The sequence below is a fragment of the Lithohypha guttulata genome (assembly GCF_036872675.1).
Source record: "Lithohypha guttulata strain CCFEE 5908 chromosome Unknown scaffold_2, whole genome shotgun sequence".
NCBI classification, from domain to species: Eukaryota; Fungi; Ascomycota; class Eurotiomycetes; order Chaetothyriales; family Trichomeriaceae; genus Lithohypha; species Lithohypha guttulata.
The window spans coordinates 2,909,138-2,929,440 of NW_027042751.1; the positions used below are offsets into that span (position 1 = coordinate 2,909,138).

Consider the following 20,303-nt stretch of genomic DNA (forward strand, 5'->3'; position numbering starts at 1 on the left):
ATACGAACCTGTCTATTCTCCTTGAGACCGACTATATTTATTGCGTGGCTCTCAACTATGTTACCAACGCCCGACACTTCCCATGTCAACTTCGACACGATCTATGAGCCGGCTGAAGACTCCTTCCTCCTTTTAGACACGCTGTCCAGCCCAAGCGAAGTGCAATGGCTGCAATACCACTTTACCAATTATACGCCTCTCGTGGTTGAGGTGGGCACAGGTTCTGGCGTTGTGATCGCATTCCTCGCTGCTAATGCCGACCACATCTTTGGCGGACCAATCGCTTCGATGGGCATCGACGTCAATCCGAATGCATGTGCGGCGACCAAGCAGACTGTGTCCGCGGCTGTTAAAGATCGAGCATCAGCTTCTTGCTACCTTGGAAGTGTAAATGGCGATCTATGTACAATGTTATATCGAGGAAGCGTGGATGTGCTCGTTTTCAACCCACCTTACGTTCCAAGTGAAAATTTGCCTGCTTTGCCAGTTGTGGGAAACAACTATAGGGACAAATTTGAACACGACTCTCACCTTTTGTCTATATCATATGATGGTGGTATAGACGGCATGGAGACTACTAATCGCTTGTTAGCACAAATTCCCGATGTCCTAAGCCCGGACGGCATTGCATATGTTCTACTTTGTGCACAGAATAAGCCTGATCAGGTCAAGGTCAAAATCAAGTCTCTACTAGGTGGACCATGGCTGGTCGAAACAGTTGGCAGCAGCGGTAAAAAGGCTGGTTGGGAGAAATTGCAGATCGTTCGGATCTGGCGACGGTCTAGGCCCGAGCTTGGGCAAGGCCCGGTTTAACAATTTCGAAAGAGCTATGACCGGTACCATAGAAGATTCAGTCCTCGTCATCACGGATCGACTTCTCAGTACCCCAGGCCATAACTCTTTACCCTCGAAAACCAGAAGGCCTTGTCATTCCTAAGCTGAAACTCAGCCCAATCGTTGGTGACAGTGTTGTAACTCCAAAATCCCTTCCATACCAGCTTGTTGTTCTTGGTGGCAAGTCTGTTTTTGGTATTGCCATGTTTTAAAGACAAATGCATCGTGTACATGTACCTCGGACCAGCTCCACCTTCTGTCTCGATGTGAAGGTCCCCAGGTACTGCCGTATTCGAGCCAATCTCGATCGACTCGAGAGAGTCATGGCACAGCCGCCATCGACCACGGAGAGCATGCTTGAGAATGGCTTGAGCAGATGGTGGAGGTGCATTTGGATGGGTTGAGACAGTATAGCCTGCATTGGCGAAGTGGTGGGTGTTTGCAGAGTACTTTGTGTTTCCTGATCGCACGATCGCAAGATTTTCTAGAGTCAACAAGTGAACAACCTCCAATGGTTCATGAGTTGTCAGCAGAGAAATTAGGGTACCGTTTCGGAAGAAGCGCAGGTAGCGATAGTACGTAACTATGTGTACTTGCGAGCCCCAGGTGGCAGGCGTTACCGACGTTCCACCAGAACGTGTATAGTTTACTGTTGAAATGTACACACCAGTGAAGCGTATACGAGGATACGAATGAAACAACTCTCGATAGTCCTGCGCTTCCGACAAGAGCTGGGCGGGTATTGGAGCCACTGGTCGTACGTCTTCGTCGTCATCTTCGAGAGCTTTCCATATTACTGGTCGGCCTTGAATATCAGTTTTGAAGTGATAATTCTGACTTGCAAGACCAAATTCTGCACCAAGCGCAACTCTTTTCCAGATCGAGTTTTCGGAATGCACATGAAACGCCAGGCTTTTGCAGACAGAAGCTAACCGGGCGAACACAGAAACGTCCCTGATAGCAATAGTACGAAGCAATTCGAGTAGGACCTCAGTGGGCAACCTCCTGATAGGACAAGGAGGCGGTATGTCTCCCTCAATCATTGGTTCTGCATTTGGTATGTCGCAATCTGCCCAGCTAGAAATGAGCTCGGCCGTGGTTCGTGGTAATGAGTCACGGCCAGCTTCGGCTAGGGAATGATGGGCAGTGGATGGCACAGTTGGAGCGGCATTGGACGGGTTCGGCTTTGGCTGCTTCCATTTGTGGGCAAAGTGTTTTTCCTTGTAGGCTTTATCCACGTTTTCGTCAAGTCTGAAAGCTCTGCGATAGTGAGACAGGCTGACGCCAAGGCTCCCCTGACCTTCCTTCTCTACCGCCCGTTCGTAGTGCTCCAGAGCAGTCTTTGGCTCATCTCGTCCAAGTTTCGAAAACTCGTCTTCATCAGCGTCCCGTATTGCCAAGCGCTCAAGCTTTTCTGTAGCTGTACTCCGCCCGTAAGCTTCAGGTTCAACATTATCTTCAGTATGTTGGTCCGCCGAAGGATGCCGTGTCGGCGGCTTAGTAATGGGTCTCTCGGATCTTGCTACCTGGTCGATCTCAGGTTTGGTTCCGGTATGGCCGGAGCCTCCAGCTGGCTTCTGCTGTGTCCGAGCATGAACTTCCTGTTGCCACTGCTGGCGGAAATGCTCTAATACTGATGACGTCGGTTCCTGGTTCATGTCGTGGAATTGTGGTTGTGATCCGCAGAGTGTGAGGATGTCGGATGTATCTTGAGTCGAGACAGCTGCCTGAAGCTAGTTATACCAAAAGAATGTTATATACAGCGAGGGACGAAAGGAGTCATGGCTGGTACTGTAGGATTACTAGCGTTGTAGTCAAAACGTTCCGGTAATAAGGCAACCATGCCGATAGAAACCGAAGCTAGGCCTGTTTGGAAAAAATACAGGTTCCATGACGTTCAGTGATGCAGTGCGCTTGCACTGCTAGCATTTTCCATCTTATTCAACGCCTCTCTTTTACTATCACGCCCACGAACATCGTCGTTGACTTCTTATGGCCCATTTGAATGTCCTATGACGCTGCCTCACAGAAGGCATCTCGTCTCAGAGGACAGCACGATGCAGAAGGTGGCCAGCAGCATGACAGAATATCGTCCGCGGACAATACACCCGACACAACCATGGACGAGATCACGGTGACCCAGCGAATGGTTTCTGCCACTGTTGGCAGTCTCTTAACCTCCCTCCTCGTCACTCCGCTCGATGTTGTTCGAGTCAGATTACAGTCGCAAAGCCCCGCTCAGCCACCACCTCTTAACCTTTCACGATTCTCTGCATACGGAGCTGATTTCGCAAAGCTACCGCCAGATTTAGGCTTGAAAGCATGTTGTAAAGAGGTCTTCTTCGTGGGGGACAACGGACAATTTTGTCTAGCAGGTAACGGATCGGCCAGCGCAGGTTCGGTCGCCACAGATTGTGCAGTGGAAGAGACAGAACGACGTACCATAAACTCCACCTTTGATGGTCTACGAAAGATTGCGCGTAATGAAGGACCTCTCACTCTGTGGAGGGGACTTACGCCGACTTTGGTTATGGCTATTCCAGCCAATGTCATCTATTTCACTGGCTATGACTGGTTGCGCTACAATCAAAGAAGTCCTGTTCGGACCATATTCAACGACACTTATAACCCTCTTATCTCGGGGTCTTTCGCACGCATCTTGGCTGCCGTGGTTGTTTCGCCTGTTGAAATGTTCAGAACAAGGATACAATCTGCTCAAGGAGGTACAACAGGAGTGTTCAAGGAGACACTAGTTGGAATGCACAAAATGACACAATCGCAGGGATATACTTCACTATGGCGTGGATTGACCTTGACAATGTGGAGAGATGTCCCATTCTCTGCACTATATTGGTGGGGCTATGAGAGTCTGCGCAATACGTTACGTTCAGTCAGAGGCAGCACGACTCATGGCATGATCTCCACTCCGCTTCAGGCTCAGCAGCAACAGAGGGAGGAAACACATATGCAGACCTTCGTGGATAGCTTCCTGGCCGGCTCCATTGCGGGTGCCGCTGCTGCCTTCGTTACTACACCATTTGATGTGGGCAAGACACGCCAGCAAGTCTATCGACATGCAGGTGACGACGCCCCTTCGGCTATTCAGGCTGCTAAAGAAGCTGCAAAAGCTGGCAAGCTCGTACCTGAAGAACTTTCTATGCCCAGATTTCTATATCACATTATGAAAGAGGAAGGTGCAAGCGGACTCTTCAAGGGATGGATACCACGATGTCTCAAGGTTGCACCTGCCTGTGCTATTATGATCAGTTCCTATGAGCTCGGGAAGCGTTGGGCCAGAGTTGCAAACAGCAAGAAAGAAGAGACTATTCAATCGCAGGAGATATGATTCCGAAGGCTTGAAGAGAAGCGCCAGGACATGCCGTGTTTGGGTCTGGACCATGTTGTATGAATGACTGACAGAGCATGCTTGTATATTGTCGTGTTTTTATTTTGAGCGCAAGTGTTGGCTGGTCTTGTTTGCATCCTAACCCGTCCTCTCCGGGATCCTGCGCTGGCGTCTCAATATAGACAATACTTGTCGCTATTCGAGAGCGCAAGATACTCGTTTCGATGTAGTTCTCTGATGCCAAGTTATGGAGATGCTAACGAGCTCGATAGCTCGAATTCCGGCCTTGGTGGCTCGTTTCGATCGAGCGATGTATTCGCTATTTTCATAAATTCTCTCTTTCTGTTACTCGTATAGTGTCGACTTCTCCTCCTCGGTCACATGATAATGTGATATACAGCCATAGATCGGCCGAAATAGGTTCAAGAGGACTGTGTACAGTACTCGATGTTATACCAGTCTTTCCAAGCCTGTTCGCCGAAATGTGCGGTAAATGCACGCGGGTTTCCCACGCGTTATTCAAGTAGACAGCCAGAAGTCTCATCGGTCCTTCTCTCGCTCGAATTCTACTGCACTACTTGTCGGATTATTAGACCAATTCGTCATGGACGTCCTCTTGGTAACCATCTCCCGCCATGTGTCTCTTCGAGTCGAGCATTGGCGCGACTCACACGATCTTGCACTGAAAGTGTCATACCTCGGATGTCGAGTGTTTACTAATGCTTCCTATATTGTGCTGATATTGGGGTCTTCTGTCCACGAGTTCCTCTCTCCTCTCTCTCTCACCTCGTGACACCCATCGTTCATTAGAGCATAGACTTATTTGTATTGCTTCGACTAATCCATAGAAATACACCAGACACCATGGCTAACGACCCTCAGCCAAACTGGTGGAAAACCGGCACTGCATACCAAATTTGGCCAGCATCTTACAAAGACAGTAACGGCGATGGCTTGGGTGATATACCCGGAATCATAACAACATTAGATTATCTGAAGAATCTTGGCATCGACATAATATGGCTCTCACCTATGTACGATTCTCCTCAGAAAGACTACGGGTACGATATCTCGAACTATCAAGGCATCTACCCTCCGTTCGGGACAATGAATGACATGGACACACTCATCGAGGAGTGCCATAATCGAGGCATGAGGATCATTCTCGATCTGGTGATAAACCACACTAGCGACGAACACGCTTGGTTCAAGGAGAGCAGAATGAACAAGACGAACCCAAAGGCTAATTGGTATATGTGGAAGGATCCCAGATATGTTGATGGCAAGCGGTATCCACCCACCAATTGGAAGTCTATCTTTGGCGGCAGTGCTTGGGAGTGGGTGGAGGAGAGACAACAGTACTATTTGCATTTGTTCGTCAAGGAGCAACCGGATCTGAACTGGGAGTTGGAGGAGGTACGGCGAGCCATATACAAGGAAGCCATCGGTAAGTCTAATTCGAAAGAAAATGCTGGGCTTTACGACTAATTTTTGTGACACAGAATTCTGGTTAGACAAGGGAGTTGACGGATTCCGCGTCGACACATGCAATCTCTACAGCAAAGACATCTCATTTCCCGAAGCCGCAATTGCACTGCCAGAAGAAGAATACCAGCCTGCTTTCAAACACTTTGAGAATGGACCACGAATGCACGAGTGGTTACAGGAACAGCGTCGCGAATGTCTTGACAAGTACGGCGACATTCTGATGGTGGGTGAGTGTCCAGCTTCCAGCATCGAAACGATCCTCGCATACTGCTCTCCCGACCGCAACGAGTTTTCTTGTGTCTTCGACTTCGACGTTGTTGACCTAGGCACAAATCGGACAGTTGGTGGCAAGAAACATCAAAGCTACAAGCATCAACTACCTGAGTTCAAGCAAGCATTGGCGAAGTGTCAGAACTTAATCCAGGACTTTGGCGCATGGGGCACGGTGTTCCTGGAGAATCACGACCAAGCACGATCTGTATCCCGCTTTGCAACGGACAAGCCAGAGTTTCGGGAAGCAGCGGCGAAGATGCTTGCCGTCTGTATCACTTGTCTCAGTGGAACTCTGTTCATATACCAGGGTCAGGAAATTGGCTCCTACAACCACTCTGCTGACTGGTCAATCGAGGATATCCGCGACATCGACAGTATCAACGCCTACAACGACGTCAAGAATCGTTACGGAAACGATCCGTTATGGAACAAGAAGTCCATGAGGGGCCTAGCAACTGTTGGTAGAGACAACGCACGTCTACCTGTTCAGTGGTCCGCCGAAGCAAATGCTGGCTTTACCGATCCCACAGCAACACCTTGGATCAGGGTACACGACGACTATAAGAACGTCAATATCGCCGAACAGTTACAACGGGAAGACTCACCTCTCAAATTCTGGCAGAGAATGCTCAAGTTCAGACACGAGTATCAGGATCTCACTATTCTAGGAGATTTCGAATTGCATGATTTCTACGAACAAAAGACCTTTATCTTCGTGAAGAAGCTGAAAGGAGCTGGGAAACGGGGATCGAGTGAGAAGGAGTTATTGGTTGGCTGCAGTTTCTCGGATGAGGAGGAACCTTTTGATATGCCTGGGAGGTTCAAGAGCAGGTCTCTTGAGTTGCTTGTTAGCAACTATGGTGAGGCGAATGTCGGAAAATACTTGAAGCCTTGGGAGGCGAGGATATACTTGGTCAAATAGATTGCTTGATCACATCTCTGGCGCAGAAATATATCGCCCTCACTGATATCTCTTTCAGGCTCCCCATGATGGTGGCCGTGGAACAATTACCGGAATGTCGTCATCGTCAGTCTCGTCGACAACCTGGGTGATATAATTGACCACCGGCAAATCGTCTCCTCTCTTGATGAGCTCTACCGTCATGGTCTCTGCGCCATCAGCTCCATGATTCACTGTTGTGGTTATCTCCTCTAAGCTGTTCAGAGACGCTGTGCCGCCGTCACGATCAATCTCCTCACGTAGCAGCTCGACTCCAATAGCAATTGTGCTTTCCAGCACAGTCTCGGGCTGTTCCAAGCCATGGGTGGTTGCGAAGTCTGACAAACCGGTGCCTTCATCTATCAAGTGCTCACAAACTACTCTGCGCCAGGCTGCCCGTGCTGTACTGATCAGTTCCTGGCTGGCATCAACTTCAATAGCGAGATGTAGGGCCTCTGAGTGCTGGAAGAGCTGTTCCAGTGCCCGAACAATGGGTTGACTAGCCCATAACTCTTGGACTGCAGCCTGTATTCGTTCAAGAGAATCTTCTTCGTGATTGCACTCGGCACGGAGCTGTTCAAGACGAGCCTCCTGTCGCTTCATATCGGCGCGTAGATCCGGTTTGCAAGAGGCTGAAGTCGGCGTCACTTTGCGCGCAGACACAGTAAAATGCGTCACTGGCTAAAGAAAATCGAACCAGGCCAGATTGCCCGTCTTAAAATTAAACCAACCTTTCACTGAACTGAGTTCACTGTGAGTGCACTTGAAGTTCTTCTCAGTTCACTTTCACATGTAATGCTTTTTTCCCCTGCAAGGACAAAGTGACCAGTACTTTCACCTGGTACTAGTGGTCTTTGGTAAGCCACTCTCACTATGTTAGCTCCTATAGCGATCGATGGAATTCAGTGTATCTACTCACAGACTCACTCTTCCCTTGTGCAGCGTAGCTCCCCAATATCGATGGATTCAACCTTCCCGAACAGTGGTCTATTCAGATCAATATTACTTCGCTTGTACGAAATCACACAGATATATGCTAGCTTCAATTGAGCAGACTGGCAGGACTTCTGTTTGAACACCATGGCTCCATTGTAGAGCTAGTTGAATGATTTTCGTGCGTTCGTAGACAATTCTTACTATTGCGTGATTAGAGGCTTTTCGAAAGTCGACCTTCTGATGTTGCTAGGACGCCGAAACTGAAGCAGCATCCATTAAGTCCACAGTGAGTTGACTGCATCAGATCTAGGAAGGGGTCTTAACGTGTCAGCTCATTATTCAATGTGCAACCAAGCATATGCAGCAATGAGTCCTCAATCGCATATCGGAGACCAAAGACGTATAGACTTCTCGGTTCGACCTCCATTGTTTGGTGCCATGCCCAACATTATGTCGACAACGATACCCAGGGAGGATCACATCGTGGTCCTCGGAATGCTAGGTCGTACTGTGCGGCTCGTCGATGCAACCGTACTCACAAGTCGTAACCGTTCCTTCGCGTCAGGTGATTCGTACTACGCTACTCTCCATAGCTATAGATGTGAGACACTGATACGCTTGAAAGGTGCCAAATGATGAGTTTTGCTAGCCACTGCTAGCTAATTTGCAATTGACGATTAATCGCAGCCGAGTGATATCATTCTTTGTGGCCTGAAGGGCCTGATGAAGTTAGAGGTCTAGGCTTTGTAACACGTGCCACCAGGCGCTAAAACTTCCACATGCTCGAACATGCCTCGGCTGGAAATCGGTCACACATCTCTGTTTTTGCAAATTGTGATGCTAGAGTATCTATGGCCAGAATTTTGGCCCCAAATCAACGACGACTTCGATCAGGTCTTATAGTGTAGCGGTTAGCACCTCGGATTCTGATCAGGCTTGAATTGCCTCACTATTCCGGTGACGTTCGTAAAACGAAAAACGCTTGTGTTGTACATCTAGCTAACAGTTTGTAGCCCGGTTCGAATCCGGGTAAGACCTCTTCTTTTTTGCTGCACATGCGGGTCGAAATCATATCAGAAACAACATCAATGATGGGGTGGCAGCAGGATGCATGTAATGCATCAACATATACAGGCATGCAACATATGCAAGGCATCAAGGCATCAAGGCCAACACACCACCTCAAAAGTTTTCTCACCACTCGTTCGACTAACTCCAAGGTCCAAACAAAGTCATGGCAGATATCCACGAACGTCCAGCGAAGCGCTTGAAGACCAGCTCCGAAAATCACATCACTACAGGACCCGTCAACACAGTAGATCAAATACACGAATGGATAAATTTCCAGCAAAGCACTGATCCCGTGGTCAAGGATGGTGTGAACGCATTTAAGGACTATCTTTTCTTAATCTCTCACCTCGAGGATGTGTCGCAACAAGCCGAGCAATTTCGAATCTTGAAGGAATATTGTCTGTCGCAACAATCAATCTCAGACGATCAGCTCAATTTCCATGATTTACTGTCAACCTGGTCCTTCGCGGTCGAAAACAATGCAGAGGCCATCATTTTAGCGGTTCCCTCAGCATTAGCGCAATTACTCAAGGCTATAGGAGGAATCATCGAGCTACGTTCTTTCGGGCTAGCACTCATTGACAGTCTTCTGAAGCGCGATCAATCGAAGCTATTCGAAAAGTGTTTAGCATCACCAAGAACCAAGCCACATCTCGCCTCACCATGTCTTCGATTATTGACGGAGATGGTAAGCTTCGATGCCGGAGCAAGAGCGGCCGAGTTCTGGTATCGACGAGATCTGATAATGTACAAGTTCGAGGCTGTATTGGAGTTACAGGTATCTAGCAATGATGTGGAGGAGAGGAAGAGACCATCTGTACGACGTATGGCACTACGTCTCATAATTGCTATGCTAAAGTACCTCGATTCAACCTCGAAATTAGATCTATTAGCCCAAGCTCGAGCACTTCATGCGTGTTTGCGAGGACTGACTCAGGATGGCGACGATATTGTCAACGATGTTTTACAAGCTATTGACCAGCACCTCATCTCTGACAATCAGTTATCCAGGGTCGGTATAGCTCGTTTCTTCAACGCAGTTCACCTTGAAAACCTGTCTGCTTTGTACTCTTACGAGCTCGAGGATGAGACAGGTGATGCTAGAGATTCTGTACGGACAGCAACACATAAGCTCCTGGTCAAGCTTTGCGCTTCAGACAATGGAGTGCTGGTACCTCAACAGGGATGGTATCCACCCTCGTTAGCTGCGCCATCATTCACAGGCTCTGGAGATGACTTCATCGACTTGGGTCTTGATTCACCTTTCTACTTCGATGATCGCAGCGACAGGGTACCGGTTGTCAATACTACCCTTGCTTCCTTCATACACAAATTGAAACCTTACGAGGACAACCTGCAATCAACCCTTCTTCTCAGTATTTTGGATGCGGCACCAGAACTTGTAGCTGAGTATTTCGGGAAACACAAACAGATATCCGCTGCGAGCAGCGACAATGTTACTTGGAGAGGTCAGTTTGCATTGATATTTGCGGCTATCGAAGCACCTATTCCAAAAGACCTTGGTCAACTCGAAGGCCAGCCACATTCTCCTCCGCCGCTCAACATCGTGATTGAGAGTGTATTACCTCGGCCGATGGATCGATCATATCTCACAAAAATGCTGTCCTCAAAAGATGAGGTCCTGCAAATTTCCGCAGCTCGACTCATGGCAGTAGCATTGACGAAGCTGTACAACGTCCTGGATGCTTTCGCTCGATGTTCGTCAACCAATACTTTCCTATGGCACCAAGCGAGTGATAAGCTTTGTGAACTTGCAGAATCACGATTGCCGACACTTCGAGATCTCAACCTCTCCTTACAACATAGCTCCAGTGTCGGCGACAAGGTGCGACCTGCGCTTCTTGAGTGCTTGCTTGCTTACCATAATGTTCTCTCCAATAAGTCAACGTCGACAACGTTTGATATAGCTCCGATAATGACGGAAATGTGCTTGAAGCTTGAGAGTTCCGAGGCTGAGGAAGACTTGATCCTAGAACAGCTTGCCAACTGTGTGCAGATAGCAGAATCTTCTCCAACGACCAAGTGGTTACACAAACCTGATAACGAAACCTTGAGTCCTTTGAGTACACTATTTCGAATTTGCGTGACCGCAAAGTCTTCGTCCTCAACTCGCACGATACTTGGAATCATTCGTCAAGTTCTAGTCTATCGAGGAGTCCTCAGTCCCAGCGAGACATCTTTCGCCGCTCTTTGTAGCAGTTTTTTGACCTCCAAGAAGTTCTCGGCCACAACAGAACTTTTCGTTCTCTTTGACAATTGCATTGTGCGAGCAAGTGCACGACCAGTCAAGTATCTTGATGAGACCGAGTCTGCGTCGCAGGCCGTCTCAGACAAAAAGCCCCTGAGTCTGTTCGTGGCTGCGATAGCAGAGCAATGGTATATCGTTCTGAAGCGCTATGAACACGACAAGAGTGTCGTCAAGAACATTGCCGCCTGGATAGCTAGATTATTTTCCCTGCTGGACTCAGCTGGTGAGAACTACCGGGTCATGATGCACTTCCAAGAAGCTATGTTGCATGGCTCAGATGGCAAGGCGAGAAGTTATCTGCAGGATGCTCTGGATAAAGTCCGCGAAAAAGCTTTGGTCATCGAGACAACATGGTATACCAAGCAGGAAAACCGAAGTGAAGCAGAAGAGGCTCTTAAGGGGATTGACAACTTGTTGTCAAATGCGGATCATGTCCTGGAAAGATTGTGCACTCATTCGACCTCCGTCCCAGATAGTCTGCAAGGACTTGATAAATGGCCAGCCGGATTTGATGTGGAGCTTGAGATGAGCACACAACGACTGCAGCGTCTGATCTTGTGCTTGTCAGCAAATGATGCAGAAGTCAAGCTCCAAGCAAATCAGGTACTCAAACAAATCTTGCAGAGTATTGATAGTGGCTCATCGAACGAAGGCAAGCAACAAATCTTCCTTATACTGGGCGAGCTATGTGAAACAGTTAATCAGTACGATCTAGCACAACCATTGCCAACTTTCGTGCCAGTGCTTGCTAACGCTCTGCTCACAATTGCACTACAACCGCAGCACATCATGTTTCCCAAGGCTAACAAATTTCTTCTTCGTAAGCCCTCGTGGTCTTTCAAGGTCACAGTCGATTACTGGCTTGAGCACATCCTGCGAGAAGCGCCTCACAGTGATGATGAAGATAGCTGGAACAAAGAGCGCGAGTGGCTATTACAGATTATGTCATCTGGCTTGCGCAGCCAAATAGACATGGAACTATATCGCCGCTGTAACCTGTGGGAGCATGTATTGTCCCTTTACTCTAGCCCATGCTTGTCTCGGCAGAACAAGCTGTTGATTTTGGCACTTCTCCGCAACGGTATCGATATTACTGGTGGCGCAGATATGTTATGGACACGCTTTGGGGTATATGGCTGGTTGAGCATCATGTCCAAGAACGATTTCGAACACGCAGATTATTTCGATCTGCTGAAAGGCAAGCTAGAAAAGAGATGTGACACTGAAGCTATTGAGAGATGGAAAGCAACATGTCGTATAACAAGGGCTGGTGCAGGCGACATAGATTGAAGCACCGTGACCATCGTGGTCTATAGCAACCAGGTCGGACGGTGGACACCTTGTTCAGGCTCGCGATTTTATGCCAAGACAAGCCGATGAAGCAAATCAAGCAAATACTCATGAGCTGTAAATTATTTCTTACATCTTGTTGTTTCCTCACCCGTAAGCTCTTCTGTTCGAGAGTCAACTTGAGTTCTATGATCGCTGTCAGGACCTGAGTAAACAGCTGCGCCCACAGCTCACTGCGATACAAGCACATACCTCTATCTGATGTTGCAGCTTATTGCTATATGCTCATGATGGCATCCTTTGCAATCCCAGGTCAAGTATTAGCAGAATTATCATCCCACCAGCCAGGACCAGGAACTCACGTCTCAGAAAATTCTATTCATGCCTCACTTGCAGGCACTATACTCACTGTTCCAGCTACCTCCAAATCTACAAAGCCCACAATCTCAATAACTTCTTCTATCGCAGCCACTCAGCTAACGAGTCTCCCAACCGTCGGAAGCACTGTCCTGTGCCGCATCCTCCGTGTTCAGCAGCGCCAACTAATTGCCGCGATTCTCGCAGTCGAACCACCCATCTCTTCGAACTCCAGCATCACACCCTATCCTACAGTTACGGATGACGAGACACAATTTATCGCTATTCTGCGTAGAGAAGACATCAGAGCGTATGAGAAAGACAAAGTCGTTATGAATGAGTCGTTTCGCGTTGGCGACATAATCAGGGCCACCGTCATCAGCTTGGGCGATGAGCGGAATTACTATGTCAGCACTGCTGGCAACGAGTTTGGTGTTGTTATTGCAAAAAGTGAGAATGGAAATGCAATGGTTCCTGTCAGCTGGAAAGAGATGAGAGACGTTGTGACAGGACGTGGAGAATCAAGAAAGGTTGCAAAACCAACGTGAACGTGTAGATGGGCTCGCAAATGGACAACGAAAAAGCGCCAATATTACGAGTACTCCAGAGCCAAAACTCTGTGTACAACTTGGAACGATAATGTGTTACAGGTTTCAAGCTCGCAGTCACGTCGTGCGCACGCGTTTGAGCAACAAGTTCGGTCTCCTCCCATCTGTATCGTTCTATCTAGTGATATCTTCTCCGTTCATTTGCACCTCTCTAGTATCTCTTGGTCGCGACCTTCACAATGTCAGGCTGAGCTTGTCACGGGAGGTAGATTGATAGTACTTGTCGCGAGACACCGAAGATTCATTTCCTAGGTGCTTTCGACAAGTTTTCCTGCATTCAGGTCCAGTCGAGCTATTTGCTTGCTTTACTGGGAAGAGTAACCAAGGGAGACAGATGATCGCAGACGTCCATCACATTCGAACATGAAACGTTCCGGAACCAACTTGTCTTGCTGACATTGCTCCATGCAATCTTCGTCCAGAATAGCATACTCGAGTATTGTCTTGGACTGGCGACAGTTTCGCATTCCAATAACCCCAAGCAGCCTCACGGTGTATACCGAATTGTCTGCAGTATTGGGTCGCATAGACCTCGAAGGCTATTGACTGCCACGACTGGCAGATTCCTGTCACGTTGCGAAGGTTGGCTATGTCGTTCAGAAAACTTGATCCTGGGACTTCCGTGGGAAGGTCGAGAATGGAAGTCATCCTTGTCCTTGGAATGCTGGTGGAAGACCGATCGGTGGGAGGTAGAAGCCTTGGGACCATGTCTGACTCTGTGCTGCTTACGGGGTCTCGCGGTTATGGACATCTGTCAGAGAGTTGCATGCATCGAGACGATGTGATTTTGTGACATCGATTCAGTTGTAGTACACCAGTAGGTGATTGTTCTCTTCTGCACGTGATCACAATATCAACCTCGAGTTGACAAGCCCATTTCTGCCTGAGTGACGTTTTGATACATGTAATCGATCATACCCGCCCAAAAAGAGGCATTTCCCGTGTTTTTAATGGGGTAAAAAGCTCCCTTTCAAGACCATCGAGGTTGGAGGCTCCGTTGTGCCTGGTTCCAACAGTAGGCTACCGTCTACTAGTACCAGAGCCTGTCCCATAACTCTGGATTTTCTTGTCCACACCCTGTTGAAGCCATCACCCGCCCCAGATGCCGACTTACAGTTCGAGTCAAAGGGCTGCGATCAGCCAATTTGTCAACTTTACCCAAGCAAAGGAGAGCATTGCCGCACGGGTTTGTTCAAAATTAACGGTGATGGTTTGCGCATTCTGACGCCTTCACAGCTGCTGAAGAGTCACGACTGGGATGTAGAGAGAGCAGTTAACTCGTAAGTATTGTCTATTTCTCATTTTCACAGTCAAGCTCATCACTCCTGTTGCACTCTCGATACACATCCGAGGCTCAAGACTTCATCACGTCTCATTCACAACATCACCTAATAGACCATAAGACAAAGTATCCTACATCCCTGGCTTTCCAACAATACTCAGGAAGCAATGCAGTGTCGTTGTCACCTCACTTGAACAATCGTGACTGCCGTCCGAGTGACCACCAAGGCTGTCCTCACCGATTGTTGCAAACACATTAAGTCGTTCCTTCCTCAGAGCCGCATCAAGAGAATTCACATGATTCTCCCGCAATACCTGATCACCACAATCGCTTCTGTGCTCGCCCTTATCCTTTTCAACAAACTTATCACGATGCCGAAGCGCAAATCCGCTCCAACCAAGACCATGACCACGGCCGTGAGGTCGAAGAAGGCCAAGCTGCAATCGGTAGAGTGAGTGTTTATGCACTTTGTCGTCTATCAGGAACGAGACCAACCTCCGTTACGTGCAATCCACGAACATTGGTTGTATTTATACAAGGTTTCATCAACTAAGCCATACCCTCAACGCAAGGTTCTCGTTGCTAAGAGCAAGAAAGCTCCTGATAGGCGAAGACTGACGTGAGCATCACGGTGGTCGGAGTTGCGACAATTCGTGTACAAGACGACTATATACAGGCCATGGAGCCATTGGCTTTCACCTCGAAATTTCTTCACTCCTGCGAAACTGGTCGTTATATTGTTGCACTTTGCATATGTTCGTAATTTGAATTACTAACATGTATTTCACAGACACTACTCTGGATCAACGAACAGTGGACCGTCCCCCGTTCAGCAAAACCTGAAAAAGCTCTTTGACAAGTATCGAGGTAATGCTCCCCTGCCTATTTCGCGATTGAAATGCTTACATTGTCAGATGACCCAGCGAACGAACCTGACAGGATTGGTCTTGAAGGCACCATGGGATACTTCGAAGCGCTGGGAATAGGGCTCGACGATGTAATCTTCCTGGCTATGTTCGACCTTTTAGATGCCCCAGAGATGGGCGTGCTCACCCGAGAAAGCTTTGTCAACAACTGGTCGAACGTGTCTACGCCGTCAAACCCGTGCGACAACGAAAAGAGCCAGAAGTTGTACATTGAAACATTGAGACAGAAACTGAAGTCCGATCCAGCTTACTTCAGACAAGTCTACAAGGGGTCGTTCACATACGCCAAACCAGCAGGTCAAAGAGTGGTACCGCTGGAAGACTCTTTCGCATTCTGGGACATGTTCTTTGGTGGCGGAAAGGGTGGGATTCAATGGAACAGTCCCACGACGAAGTGGTACGACCTGTGGCGCGAGTATTATGAGGGAAAGAACAAAAGACCTGTCAATAAAGATCTGTGGAACCAGGTTGCTGAACTGGTAGCCAAGACAAGAGAAGAAGGTGGTGAGACATTAGGATGGTGGTCGGAAGACGGAGCATGGCCTACCGCAGTGGATGACTTTGTGGCTTTCGTTAAGGAAAAGAGGGAGAAGGGTGGTGCTATGGACACCACCTAGGAGTAGGATCCCATCGTTCCCTTTCTTTCTTATGACAAATTTATGGCAGAACAGTCCTTGCTACTGATGCAGAACATATTTGGAGAGTGTTCAACATCAAATTGCAGGGATACTACCGACGTTCGTAGGCAATTGCATCTCATTCATGGCTCGAGATCCTAAGGGACCAAGGCTTGGATGAAACGAACGAGACATATGGTTGATGGTGAAAAGGTTGACGAACTACTCCTAGTGGACTTTATGCTGGCTGTACGTGAGAGAATCAGCGAGGCAAGTCTACAAGCGTCTGGCTCAAGACAACGATTCTGTTTCCATGATCATTGCGTTACTTGTCCATAGCATATCAAGGAGCGGCCACCAACTTTGTCGTGAAGTGAGAATTAGCTTTAAACGTCAACAACATTTTACATGATATGCTCCTCTGGCAGCATGAGTTGAGAGATCTTCTCTCTAGTGCCGACCTACTATACAAGAATCATCTAAGACCACTAACTGTGCTCTCTGCGCATACCGTCTCGCTCGTCTCTCCTTGAAGAGATTTAAGAGCGTCCAAACCAAGATTTGTACGGCCTGTCATGGGCGAACGTAGCGTACGAAGTGGTGATTGTATCGCGGAGCAGCAGCAGCACACCTCTCCTGACCATATACACGAACAGGACATTCTTCCTCTCCTCTTAAACCTCAACCATCTCAACCACCCCTCATCACAGCGCCGGTTTCGCCTCGCCACCCGCATTCATCAACCCACTCTGACCCTCCGTCATCAACTGCCTCTGCCTCTCCTCCTCCTGCACCATCTGCTCATCCTGCAGGGCCAGCGCGTATGGCAGACCTAGCAATAACACACTCGTAGTGATTATCCACAGTCCTTTTCCGCCGAAAGTCAGCGACTTTGACGTGGCGTTGTAGGTTGTTGAGAAGGCGGAAGAGAGTCTTGCACGGGTTGTGGGGGAGACGATGTCTTTTAGGGCGGTGATACGGTCGTAGATGCTTTCTTCGTAGGGGGTTGAGTCGAGGTCGGAGGCGTCGCTGATTTCGGAGTCTGTGGGGAGGATGAGGTTAGTACTGAGGAATGGAATAGTAGAGGATGGGATGCAAAGGATGGTATAGTGATGGACAGCAGGACAAGGAGTTGTGCTTCGCTGGAAGAGCTCGCACTCTTCACATGGTCGCCTTGTCCATCTCGTTCTTTGCTAGGTTCGAACTTGTGTGCTCACCTGTATCTGTATAGTCTGCGTCGTCGTCCATCAATAGGGCGTCACCACTGGACGATACTGGCTTGTCGACGAAGGTCTCATCTTCGACCTCTTCTAATCTGACCATTCTGACTGCTTAAGATGCTAGATGATGTCCTATAATCGTAGACCTGCGCAGATAGATACGAGTAGTTCGAGAAGATAGAAAAGAAGTACGAAGTCGACGAAGTTGTGTTTGCGAATGATAGACGGGGAAGTCGTTCGGTCGCATGAGCATCTGGCAGCAACTTTTCGGGGAAGATTGAGGTCACTGCTCCGCCGGCTTGGCAAGTTCGTAGAGAGCCAGAGGCATATCATGCAACCGCTCACCTTGAGGTTACCTGCAGTACAAGCTCCTGCAGATGGCTCGATAGTCGAGTTCGAGCCTATGCGAACCCCTGACATGTCTATGGACGTCAGATAGCGCTTGAGGCGCAAATATACTCGCGAAATGCTACCCTTCATGGACTATGTGATCCGTGAATTCGGCGCTGCAACAGACTGGAACTACGACAATAGCTATTCCTTCCTCACCGCAACCAGCGACGCCATACTTTCCTTTCAAACACCGAACTCAGCGACACTGCATGTCTCGTCTCTAGCGTCAAGCAACTTTGCCAACTCTTACACTCTTGGAGCGCTAGGTCAGCTCGATGGATCGATTTCCTACCTCTATTCGAATGTTTCGCTGGCGGATGTCCCGTCGCAATCGCCGAGTATTCCTCTGAGGAGGTTAGTGGAGGGCTACAGAGACGTGTGTCTACCAGTAAAGTTGGAAGAGCTGTCGAGAGCCGTTCCGGCGTTGAAAGAGGGAAGGAAACCAACGTTGCTGCATGCCACTCTCGCGCTACCTCCTCCTTCAGCTCTCACTGCCTTGTATGCCAGGAGAGTTAGACAGCAGACTTTGTTGTCACTTTACTTGAACAGTACAAGTATAGCGATTCCTGCTGCTACTGGAGCCCCTCCTGCTTCGGTGCTGGCGCATGTGCAGCATGATGGAGGGAGATACTCGATCGAAGGCTTAGCATCAACCGACAATGCTCTGCTGGGCGTAAGGGGATTATGGAACTTTGGCATGGGTAAGCCGGTTAAGGAACCTGACAGTATGTCAACGCTGGCCGAGCTAGGTGGTTCTCCTGATATACCGATACCACCACAGCTAGTAGACGGTCTTTCGCCGTACTACAGACGCCTAAAATCAAAGCCTTCCCTGTTGTCTGCCGGTGCAGAGTTCTACTATACACCGTACTCGCACGTCATTGGACTGTCAACAGGCCTGCGTTTCGCGACCCTAGCCTCTCACATAACGCCCACCGACAACAAGAAGCGTAGCTCGAAACCTTTCGCCGGTACCTCAGCCGCTCTGACGTCCGCACTACTTGCGCCAGCGAATGTCTCGCAATCTTCATTCCCTTACACCATGACATTGACACTCAATCCGATCATTGGTGCACTAGCCTCGACTTACAGCGTCAAGCCGACCTCGAACTTGGCTCTATCGTCCCGTTTCGATTTCAACGTCTACAGCTGGGAGTCACAATACACACTCGGCGCTGAGATCTGGCGAGGTCGCAAGCCACACACGAGCAAAATCAGAGTGTTGGAGGATGGTACTGTCGTCAACGAAGACAACCTAGCATGGATTAGGAATAGGACAAAAGACTGGTTTACACCTGAAGAGAGAGCATTGAAGGACGAGAGGCTTGAAAGAGAGCACGAGAACGTGGTCAAAGTCAGAGTCGATGACGGCTGGAACATTAGCGCTTTGTGGACTGGCAGAATCAAGTCTTTGCTTGTGAGTGCGGGCGTTACTGTGAGTCCTGTCGATGGTGGTGGCGGTGGCATTTTGAAGAGAAATCCTAGTGCCATGCTTGATGAAGATGGGAGGCGGAAACGTTGGACAGGCAAAGTAGGCGTCAGCATTGCTTATTCGACCTGAAATTAGTAGGGTCTGGGCAAGTACCTTGAAAGGTCGATTGATTGGGTCGCACCTGCCTGAACTCGATGTTCTGAAGCTTTAGGAAGCTCGGCCGAGAAGCAAATGTTGCGCTTCCCTAACCAAAACCATGAATCTACACAGAAAGAAGAGTTGCAGCACAGTCTCTCGTCCTTAAACTCTATTCTTGCTGGGATCACAGAATCTGTGCAAACAGTGGCGAAAGCTAACAGATCTTGTGCATCATCCTCATGGCGGACAAGTGCTAGACTACGTTCCGCTGAACACCTTTTCACAGATCCCAATTCCTCAACACGCGATTCTGCGACTCGACTAGCTGGTTGGCGATGAAAGCACATCCAACGATCAAGAAGGGCATGGTATTGAACGATTAAGACGAACAGCATCAGAAGACATACATGTGCCGGAATTCAACTTGCGAACACCCTGTCGTGGCTAGACATGACACAATAACAAGGTTCTCAGGAGTGCGCCCCACTATCCTTTCGCTAGAAGGCAACATGACGCCCTGCTTTCCAGTGCTACATATCGGAGAGGAAAGCTGCAGGCCCTAATGGGCTGAATTTACGTGGTAACATCAGGATCTGTCAGTGATAGCCTTGGGACAAGAGTTCACGATTCCTTTTCTCACTCACACTGAAGGCCACGTAGAGTCGACATTGCGCCGCTCGAATATGCTGCCATCAGGCAGGCCAGCTATCTGAGTGGATGCCATTGTCTTCGGTTATATCCGGTCTGTCTACGTTTGAGCAGGAAGAACCAGAAACCCACCAGTCATTTCAAATACCATCCGCTGACCTCTGGTATCTCACCAAGCATCAAGCTAAAGCTTAGTTTCTGTATGTATTTCCGTTCATCCCGAGTCTTGAAATCA

The 20,303-nt window shown here is 48.7% G+C and overlaps 8 protein-coding genes and 1 non-coding gene across 9 annotated transcripts; 6 read left to right on the top strand and 3 right to left on the bottom strand.

The window, feature by feature from the left end:
• Positions 1 to 878: 878 nt before the first annotated feature.
• LTR64_003163 (uncharacterized protein) lies at positions 879 to 2,492 on the bottom strand (the record flags this gene model as incomplete). Its single annotated transcript, XM_064897526.1, has 1 exon — positions 879 to 2,492. The coding sequence occupies one exon, from the start codon at positions 2,490 to 2,492 to the stop codon at positions 879 to 881; it is 1,614 nt and encodes a 537-aa protein (XP_064756476.1).
• Positions 2,493 to 2,839: 347 nt separating this feature from the next.
• On the top strand, positions 2,840 to 4,180 carry MTM1 (Carrier protein, mitochondrial; the record flags this gene model as incomplete). Its single annotated transcript, XM_064897527.1, has 1 exon — positions 2,840 to 4,180. The coding sequence occupies one exon, from the start codon at positions 2,840 to 2,842 to the stop codon at positions 4,178 to 4,180; it is 1,341 nt and encodes a 446-aa protein (XP_064756477.1).
• Positions 4,181 to 5,044: 864 nt separating this feature from the next.
• Positions 5,045 to 6,863, top strand: LTR64_003165 (uncharacterized protein; the record flags this gene model as incomplete). The annotated part of the gene is made up of 2 exons (XM_064897528.1): positions 5,045 to 5,627; positions 5,683 to 6,863. 2 exons carry the CDS (start codon positions 5,045 to 5,047, stop codon positions 6,861 to 6,863), a joined length of 1,764 nt encoding a protein of 587 aa, XP_064756478.1.
• A 54-nt stretch (positions 6,864 to 6,917) lies between these two features.
• Positions 6,918 to 7,484, bottom strand: LTR64_003166 (uncharacterized protein; the record flags this gene model as incomplete). The annotated part of the gene is made up of 1 exon (XM_064897529.1): positions 6,918 to 7,484. One exon carries the CDS (start codon positions 7,482 to 7,484, stop codon positions 6,918 to 6,920), a length of 567 nt encoding a protein of 188 aa, XP_064756479.1.
• Positions 7,485 to 8,710: 1,226 nt separating this feature from the next.
• Positions 8,711 to 8,855, top strand: LTR64_003167. The gene has a single exon. It is a non-coding gene; the product is annotated as a tRNA-Gln (tRNA).
• Positions 8,856 to 9,051: 196 nt separating this feature from the next.
• Positions 9,052 to 12,447, top strand: LTR64_003168 (uncharacterized protein; the record flags this gene model as incomplete). The annotated part of the gene is made up of 1 exon (XM_064897530.1): positions 9,052 to 12,447. The coding sequence occupies one exon, from the start codon at positions 9,052 to 9,054 to the stop codon at positions 12,445 to 12,447; it is 3,396 nt and encodes a 1,131-aa protein (XP_064756480.1).
• Positions 12,448 to 15,065: 2,618 nt separating this feature from the next.
• DCN1 (Scaffold-type E3 ligase) lies at positions 15,066 to 16,237 on the top strand (the record flags this gene model as incomplete). Its single annotated transcript, XM_064897531.1, has 3 exons — positions 15,066 to 15,145; positions 15,485 to 15,561; positions 15,609 to 16,237. 3 exons carry the CDS (start codon positions 15,066 to 15,068, stop codon positions 16,235 to 16,237), a joined length of 786 nt encoding a protein of 261 aa, XP_064756481.1.
• A 704-nt stretch (positions 16,238 to 16,941) lies between these two features.
• TOMM22 (Mitochondrial import receptor subunit TOM22) lies at positions 16,942 to 17,560 on the bottom strand (the record flags this gene model as incomplete). Its single annotated transcript, XM_064897532.1, has 2 exons — positions 16,942 to 17,279; positions 17,455 to 17,560. 2 exons carry the CDS (start codon positions 17,558 to 17,560, stop codon positions 16,942 to 16,944), a joined length of 444 nt encoding a protein of 147 aa, XP_064756482.1.
• Positions 17,561 to 17,923: 363 nt separating this feature from the next.
• Positions 17,924 to 19,411, top strand: MDM10 (Mitochondrial distribution and morphology protein 10; the record flags this gene model as incomplete). The annotated part of the gene is made up of 2 exons (XM_064897533.1): positions 17,924 to 18,348; positions 18,400 to 19,411. The coding sequence occupies 2 exons, from the start codon at positions 17,924 to 17,926 to the stop codon at positions 19,409 to 19,411; spliced, it is 1,437 nt and encodes a 478-aa protein (XP_064756483.1).
• Positions 19,412 to 20,303: the final 892 nt, after the last annotated feature.